The sequence below is a fragment of the Solea solea genome, chromosome 17 (genome assembly GCF_958295425.1).
Source record: "Solea solea chromosome 17, fSolSol10.1, whole genome shotgun sequence".
Classification (NCBI taxonomy): Eukaryota; Metazoa; Chordata; class Actinopteri; order Pleuronectiformes; family Soleidae; genus Solea; species Solea solea.
Window position 1 is genome coordinate 24,899,371 of NC_081150.1, and position 9,611 is coordinate 24,908,981.

Sequence of the window (9,611 nt, forward strand, 5' to 3'; positions counted from 1 at the left end):
AGAACAGTGCAGTGAACCTTTCCCCACCAATTACACAAATTATATTATAGAGTTATATGTATATGTAGTATATGTATGTATATGTATGTCTATATATATGTATATATTATATTCTGTCCAATATTTATGTAAAGATGGGAAAAGCCAGAGTGAACGAATGAGATCAGCAAGTGAATACTTGCACCTATTGCATGCAGTGGAGAAAATATAAGTACTTCTATGGAAAGCCCAATAATAAAATCTAAAACTAATCAATTTTTTTTGATTGTGCCTGCTTCTTGGTGCCAATGTTGTCGGGTTCAGGACTTTAGTTGGTAATGGATTTATTTATTTTTTATTGCTGAAAGTCATCAGTGGAGTAACATTTAGGTGGATTGAACCTTTAAAACTAATATTAGGTACAGGGAGGAAGAAGGGCTTTGATGGTGTCATGGACCAAGCAGCAGGACGATTTTATTTTATAAAATGACTAATGAATGAAAAATGAGCAAATGATTGGAAACGTGAGCAGAATAAGAGATTAACTTAACAAAACTCACAAATACAGCTTAACAAAAACAAAGTGACCTGTAGTAGAGAAGCCCATAGTCAGTGTGTATGGCCATTTATTATTTGATGCTGCACACACTGAGGTATTAAAGAGCATAGTTGCTCAGTCTATGTAACTTATTAATGTTTTTACTGTTGTTTATTTTCTTATAGGAAACCTTTGTATCATGAGGTCGTGGACAAAGTTCAATAAACGACTTAACCTGATCATAGATCTCCTGTAGTGGGCTACTTTCCTCTGACCCATAGAAGGACAGACAGCACGAAAGGGGGATAGACATTCAGCAATGGACAGAGGCTGAGGTCAACTCAAAACCAGGTCGTTGCAGAGGACCGTGCTCCAAATGTTTGCCCTGGGATGGACGGGCAACTGTCCAGGATGTACCCCACCTTTAGCTGCGTCAGCTGGGATTGTCTCTCCCTCATGTGGAGGATAAAGCAAGTGAGCTCAGCTCTGCTGAACAGGCTCATGACAGAGGGCAGTGGATCAGTGGTAGAGTGGGTTGTCTTCCAACTGAAATACCTACTCTAGTTATGTATGTGGATGTGTCCCCACAGGACGGCTGTGTGTCAATGTGTAGGATGGAGTGTGTGATAGAAAAAGCCCTGTATGAATGTATGAGTGAAAGCAAAATGGTACAGTCCAGCCCCTCACATGGTCATCAAGACTAGAAAGACACTTTTACAGGAAAAACAAGCAAAACTACACAGATTTTTAAAAAGGATTAGAGGCCACAGTCTGATTCTTGTCAGATCAGAAAATACAGACGCAAAAAAGTTGCTTTTTAAAGTATTTATTTTGTTTTGTTAAAGTAACTAAAGAGTATTTGTGATATTTCAATGTGCTTGTGTGAACCTCATGGGCAGTGATCTAATAATCTACAAAACAATAGAAGCTGTGTGGTCGTGACAAATACTTAACAATTGGTCAAATGTATATCAGCAGACATGGAGACATCTGTTTACTAATCTCCTATTTTCCATGTGGTGTCCTCCTTTGCCCCCTCGTCCATCAGGCCACACAGGTCGTCCACCAGGTCTCCCATCAAAGCATACACCTTTTTGTGCAGGAGCCTTGTGTAAATGTCTGAAACCTCTGGTTCCTCATTTGGGTCATCGTACAGATGCTGACCGATGCTTTCAGGATCAGTCAGTGAAGAAGGCACCCTCCCTTGCTTTTCTTTGGTGCGCTTCCCAACTTCCTCTTTTTTTTTCCCCTTCTTCTTGCTATCCTCCACTGATTTCTCATTAAATATTTCACCTGTTGTTGAATTGCCATCAGACATGAAGGAGTTAACGTTGGTATACGTCCATGTTTTGTTTTCGGGGAGGCCCAGCAGGTTTCGAAGGCTCGTAGCCTCATCTGTCATCCTGTCCAGGAGTACCACCCACAGCTGGTGCCCTACAGCTGCTGCTGTTAGATGGCAGTTTTTCAGTTCAGGAGGTTTTGAAAGGTCAACAAGCAGAGAGTTGAGCTGAGCCAAGCTCGTTTCTTTGGTGATGGTGTCCTGAGCATTCTCAGGAAGAGACAGCAAAGCCTGTTGAAGAGTATCAACTGAGAAGTCCCAGGTGAGCTCTGGATTTACTTTTTGATACAGTCTCTTCAGGTCCTCCACTGGCTGATAAAGGTACTGCAACTTTGGGTTTTTAGTAAGAAACCTTTGCTCTTCAGTGACATAGAGCTCAGCAGGAGAGCTGGGTCTCTCAGGGCTTCGAATGCCACGCAGCACATCGCACAAAATCGACTGACACATATTTACGGTCATCATCTTTTCCAGCTTGCTCTCTATGAAGAGCCTTTGATCAGAAGTCTTGTCCTGGTACAGAGACACCCCTCTCAACACAACCTGCAAGGAGGCTCCTTGAAGCAGCACAGGGTGGGTGGTGAGCTGCCATACTTCCGTTCTGATTCCGGGCTTCTCTGACTTGAATATAAACTCCACGCGCCGGGTGTTACCAGGAAGGATCACACCAGAGGAGGAATTGAAGTAGAAGTTTCGGTGTTTTGTTTGCGATTGCAGATTATGAAAGCTTTGTGTCATGGGAAGCTGCTGCCAGCTGAAGAAAATGGCCGTGCTGCCTTCATTGCACATCTCCAGATGGGATGTGGCGATGTCTTCAGTCAAACCCTCAAAGATTATTGTGGCACTGATTCCTACTTCTCCATGCTTCGTGGCAGAGTTTCCAGTCCAGTGAGCAAGCTGACCACAGAACCTCAGGGCAGGAATGAGCAGAACAGAGGGGCCTTCATTGTTCTGTGGATCAATGCTCTTTCCCATCTCCTCCTCATGCTCCATCTCCTTCTCCACTAAGGGGCTCTGACACTCTGTGATAAATGTGAGTGGCTTGCCAGAGCCTATCACCTCCAGTACACTCAAGTCAGGCTTTTGGATGGTCATGTCCTGTAAAAACTCCCCCAGCAGCTGGTACTGGTGCTGGAGGTATGAGCTCTGGTTCCAAGTACAAGAGGCTGAACGAGAAGTCTCAGCACTTGATTCCCTGCAGATGCTGCTTGGTTGTCCTATATACGTGACTGGTTTCCATCTGCCCTGCTGTGTCTGAGTCAGAGTGGCTGTGATGCCACTTATTTCATCCCCCAAATGCGGGGGGAGACTCCAAAACTCACTGCCGACACGATAACCATATCCAGAGTTGATGAACGGCATGACTTGGTTTAGAAATTCCCTTTGCTCTTGTACTTCTCTGAAATTGTTTGCCGAGTTCATCAGTAAAGTCTTGGTCGGTTTGTTGAGCAGGTTTGATAAATAGTCCTGCTGTCGTTTGCGCTGCCTCATGTGTGTGTTCCAGTTCTGCAGGGCATTACTCTGTAGGTTTCTGTGTTCTGAAGAGACCTGACACTCCACAGCCTCACACTTATATCTCCCACGTGGAGGATCTCTTTGAGACTTTGGTAGTCGCTTTATCAACTCTGTCTCACCTTTGGCTTCTAGATAGCTTCTAAAATCCTCTAAACTTCCCAGGATGCTATGGGGAAGAACCATTCCTTGGTCATCAAACAGAAGCCCTTCCTGTCCTGAGCATCCCAGAGGCTGAGAGTCAGGGTCCATGGTGCTCGATGGTCCTTCAGTGGCACTGAGACGGAATTTATTGAGGTCTGATGGGTAATGGAACAGAGCCTAGATATTCACATTCACAAGAGTTCTTGAACTGGCTCACAAGTTCAAGAACTCCAATTTGATTAGTTTTAGATTTTATTATTGGGCTTCCCATATAAGTACTTATATTTTCTCCACTGCATGCAATAGGTGTAAGTATTCACTTGCTGATCTCATTTGTTCACTCTGGCTTTGCCCATCTTTACATAAATATTGGACAAAAGCATCTTGTTCCAGATGATGTTGAATGATTCCACAGTTGTCGTTTTCCTGCAGTACTGGCTTTTCTTTCCCAGCCTTTGAAATATGTTCAAAGGCTGGGATTTCCACATTCATACCATGAAATGTCACAGATCAAAGGCCCTAAGCAGCGCGTTCATTCTTTTTTTACATCTAATAATGGAATTTTACATCAGAGTGTGTGCTCAGGCTAAATTGGTTGTATGCCATGTTTCTCAATCATTCAGAAAATCAGTGCTGGGAATGTTGAGTTAATCCTCATCCTGCAGCAGTTTAAGCGGGTATATAATAATAACAATATAATTATGACGTTTATACGATATCATTATGACGTTTATATGATATAATTATCACGTTTATACAATATAGTGTCACGTTTATACAATATAATTATCACGTTAATACAGTATAATTATGACGTTTATACGATATCATTATGACGTTTATACGATATAATTATCACGTATATACAATATAGTGTCACGTTTATACAATATAATTATGACGTTTATACAGTATAATTATGACGTTTATACAATATAATTATGACGTTTATACGATATAATTATCACGTTTATGCGATATAATTATCACGTTTATACAATATAGTGTCACGTTTATACAATATAATTATGACATTTATACAGTATAATTATGATGTTTATACAATATAATTATGACGTTTATACGATATCATTATGACGTTTATACGATATAATTATCACGTTTATACAATATAGTGTCACGTTTATACAATATAATTATGACGTTTATACAGTATAATTATGACGTTTATACAATATAATTATGACGTTTATACGATATCATTATGACGTTTATACGATATAATTATCACGTTTATACAATATAGTGTCACGTTTATACAATATAATTATGACATTTATACAATATAATTATGACATTTATACAGTATAATTATGACGTTTATACAATATAATTATGACGTTTATACGATATCATTATGACGTTTATACGATATAATTATCACGTTTATACAATATAGTGTCACGTTTATACAATATAATTATGACGTTTATACAGTATAATTATGACGTTTATACAATATAATTATGACGTTTATACGATATCATTATGACGTTTATACGATATAATTATCACGTTTATACAATATAGTGTCACGTTTATACAATATAATTATGACGTTTATACAGTATGATTATGACGTTTATACAGTATAATTATGACGTTTATACGATATAATTATCACGTTTATGCGATATAATTATCACGTTTATACGATATAATTATCACGTTTATACAATATAATTACCACATTTATACAATATAGTGTCACGTTTATACAATATAGTGTCACGTTTATACGATATAATTATCACGTTTATACGATATAATTATCACGTTTATGCGATATAATTATCATGTTTATACAATATAATTATCACGTTTATACAATATAATTATCACGTTTATATGATATAGTGTCACGTTTATACAATATAATTATCACGTTTATACGATAAAGTGTCACATTTATACAATATAATTATCACGTCTATACAATATAATTATCACGTTTATATGATATAGTGTCACGTTTATACGATATAATTATCACGTTTATACGATATAGTGTCACATTTATACAATATAATTATCATGTTTATGCGATATAATTATACGGTTTATACGATATAATTACCACGTTTATACGATATAATTATCACGTTTATACAATATAATTATCACGTTAATACAATATAATTATCACGTTTATATGATATAGTGTCACATTTATACGATATAATTATCACATTTATACGATATAATTACCACGTTTATACGATATAATTATCGCGTTTATACAATATAATTATCACGTTTATATGATATAGTGTAACGTTTATACAATATAATTATCACGTTTATACGATATAATTACCACGTTTATACGATATAATTATCACGTTTATACAATATAATTATCACGTTTATATGATATAGTGTCACGTTTATACGATATAATTATCACGTTTATACAATATAATTATCACGTTTATACAATATAGTCAGTCAGTCAGTCAGTCAGTCATCATCTACCGCTTTCTCCTCCACCAGAGGGTCGTGGGGGTGCTGTGCCAATCTCAGCTACATCGGGCGATAGGCGGGGTACACCCTGGACAGTTCGCCAGTCCATCGCAGGGCCACACACAGATAGAGACAAACAACCGTTCACTCTCACACTCACTCCTATGGTCAATTTAGAGTGTCCAATTTACCTAATCCCCACATTGCATGTTTTTGGACTGTGGGAGGAAGCCGGAGAACCCGGAGAGAACCCACACACACACGGGGAGAACATGCAAACTCAATGCAGAAAGGCCCTTGTTCCAACCGGGGCTCGAACCTGGGTCTCCTCTCTGCAAGGCGAGAGTGCTAACCACTACCCCACCTTGTGGCCCTGTACATGTTTATAAGATATAATTATCACGTTTATACAATATGGTGTCATGTTTATAAGATATAATGATCACGTTTATACGATATAATTATCACGTTTATACAATATAATTATCACGTTTATACGATATAGTGTCACATTTATACAATAGAGACAAGACAATTAACTATTTAGATGTTTCTAAATCAGGGATTACAGGCGCCTGACAAAGTCCTCACTCTCTAAGGCTTTCCTGTTTGAGCCTCGCTTCCTTGGACACGTGGCTCTGAAGCTGTGTTATCTTGCTGATAAGACAAAATAATGAAGTCATTAATGACACTCACATATATTATGGGATATAAAGTGTTGTGAAAATTGGATGAACAGTTTCCTAAACTATCCAGTTCACCTGGAGTCAAACTCAGTTCCACATGTGTCCATGTCTTTGTCTTTGTCCAGGGAGCTGGAGCGTACAGCTGCAGGGACATACATCAATGATTAATATTTAAGATTGTGTTGGACAGTGAGCGTGTGTTAAAAGGAGACATATGCAGTCATATAAAACATGTAGTCTACCTCTGTATGATTAAAGCCACAGGATCTGCAGACTTCTCATCTGTCTGTGGACTTTCAACCACTCCAGACAAGACTTGGTCATCATCTTCAAAAGAATGAAGACCCTGCCCTCCTTCTTGGCCCAGGGAGACACAATGTTGCCTCTGATGATATAAATATATTAAAGGTGTTTAGTAGTGTTGAGTATTCATATATAAATACACAAACACCACACACACAATGCCATGGCCCCTCACCTTAAGGTGTTGCAGCATGCCTTCATCTTCATGTTGAAGATGATGAACATCTTCAACAATTGAGGATGTAAATATGCCAGATTATAGCAACAATGCTAATTTACGTCTGTCGTCCCTAAGCAGGTGACAATAGACATTTGACAGAAGATGAAACAAAAACAAAGAAGCAGAAACAAATCAACACTATGTGGACAATCTACTGATGGAGACAGGTCTGGTTTTACTTCATCCAGTTTTTCAGATAGAATTTGAAGGAGACACATGATTGTGAGTGTCTTATGTCGAGGGGTAAATCATTCCAATATGTAGTTCCAATGACTGAAAATGTGGACCGTCCAAAAAGGAGTGCCATGCGCGGCACCTCGCAGTCTCCGCGAGCTACGGCCCTGGTGGCCATTCCACTGATAAACCGGAATTGATACAGTTGGTCAGGGGAGGAGGGGCCAATCCATGTAAAACCCTAAACATTAAGCAAGCATTTCTCAAATGCACAAAGTTATTAAAATTTGTATTTATCTAAAATAATGTAATGGTGGAAACTAAATGATTTTTTGTCAAGGATTTTTATGGGTTTTTTAAAAAGTGATTCAATGTTCCAGCATGTCTCAAATGCAAATGTCAACAACTTCCAAAAGAGACACACTACCATAGTAAACATACATGTTTGTTTCTGATGGTCTGCTGTGGACACTGGAGTCAAGGTGGACGCTGGAGTCATCATGGACACTGGAGTGGACGCTGGAGTGGACACTGGAGTCGTCGTGGACGCTGGAGTCATCGTGGACACTGGAGTCATCGTGGACGCTGGAGTCATCGTGGACACTGGAGTGGACGCTGGAGTGGACACTGGAGTCGTCGTGGACGCTGGAGTCATCGTGGACACTGGAGTCATTGTGGACGCTGGAGTCATCGTGGACACTGGAGTGGATGCTGGAGTGGACACTGGAGTCATCGTGGACACTGGAGTCATCGTGGACACTGGAGTCATTGTGGACACTGGAGTCATTGTGGACGCTGGAGTCATCGTGGACACTGGAGTCATTGTGGACGCTGGAGTCATCGTGGACACTGGAGTGGATGCTGGAGTGGACACTGGAGTCATCGTGGACACTGGAGTCATTGTGGACGCTGGAGTCATCGTGGACACTGGAGTGGATGCTGGAGTGGACACTGGAGTCATCGTGGACACTGGAGTCATTGTGGACGCTGGAGTCATCGTGGACACTGGAGTGGATGCTGGAGTGGACACTGGAGTCATCGTGGACACTGGAGTCATCGTGGACACTGGAGTCATTGTGGACACTGGAGTCATTGTGGACGCTGGAGTCATCGTGGACACTGGAGTGGATGCTGGAGTGGACACTGGAGTCATCGTGGACACTGGAGTCATTGTGGACACTGGAGTCATCGTGGACACTGGAGTGGATGCTGGAGTGGACACTGGAGTCATCGTGGACACTGGAGTCATTGTGGACACTGGAGTCATCGTGGACACTGGAGTCATCGTGGACACTGGAGTCATTGTGGACGCTGGAGTCATCGTGGACACTGAAGTGGACACTGGAGTCATCGTGGACACTGAAGTGGACACTGGAGTCACTGTGGACACTGGAGTCATCGTGGACACTGGAGTCATCGTGGACACTGGAGTCATTGTGGACACTGGAGTCATTGTGGACGCTGGAGTCATCGTGGACACTGGAGTGGATGCTGGAGTGGACACTGGAGTCATCGTGGACACTGGAGTCATTGTGGACACTGGAGTCATCGTGGACACTGGAGTGGATGCTGGAGTGGACACTGGAGTCATCGTGGACACTGGAGTCATTGTGGACACTGGAGTCATCGTGGACACTGGAGTCATCGTGGACACTGGAGTCATTGTGGACGCTGGAGTCATCGTGGACACTGAAGTGGACACTGGAGTCATCGTGGACACTGAAGTGGACACTGGAGTCACTGTGGACGCCACCGTTGCAGTAATATTTGTGGTTGTTGTCTTGCAGCAGGGTTTAAACTGACAGACAAAACATTTTTCACACAGTCGAGGTGGCATCTGTAGACACTGTGTCCTAAAAGACAGACAGGAAAAGTGATTCAGAAGTTTCAAGAAACAAACAAAACAATAAATTTTTTAAACCCTGTCTGAGAGGCAAAGTGTTTCATTTCTTCTTAATGAAGAGGTTCAAAGAACAATCCTTTTTATTTCTAAACATGAAAAATATTATTCATCATCAAATCTTTGATCTTAACAATTGTAGAACTGACATCACAAGTTTTCAAATGAGCAAACTGTGTGCAACTTCTCAGAGTCATTTAAAGATTAAAAAACAGATAGAACAAACTAAACATTTCAAACTAAATAGAAATAAATAAAGAGCATGTAGTTTATCTTATACGTTTCTTGGTTGAAAATGAGACCCCCCTGTCTCAATGTTATATCCTTTATATATG

General features: G+C 40.4%; 1 protein-coding gene across 1 annotated transcript; it reads right to left on the reverse strand.

Annotated features, from left to right (window-relative positions):
• Positions 1-1,384: 1,384 nt before the first annotated feature.
• Positions 1,385-3,916, reverse strand: LOC131443157 (MYCBP-associated protein-like). Its single transcript, XM_058612553.1, has one exon. It carries the CDS (start codon positions 3,615-3,617, stop codon positions 1,515-1,517), a length of 2,103 nt encoding a protein of 700 aa, XP_058468536.1. The 5' UTR covers positions 3,618-3,916; the 3' UTR covers positions 1,385-1,514.
• Positions 3,917-9,611: the final 5,695 nt, after the last annotated feature.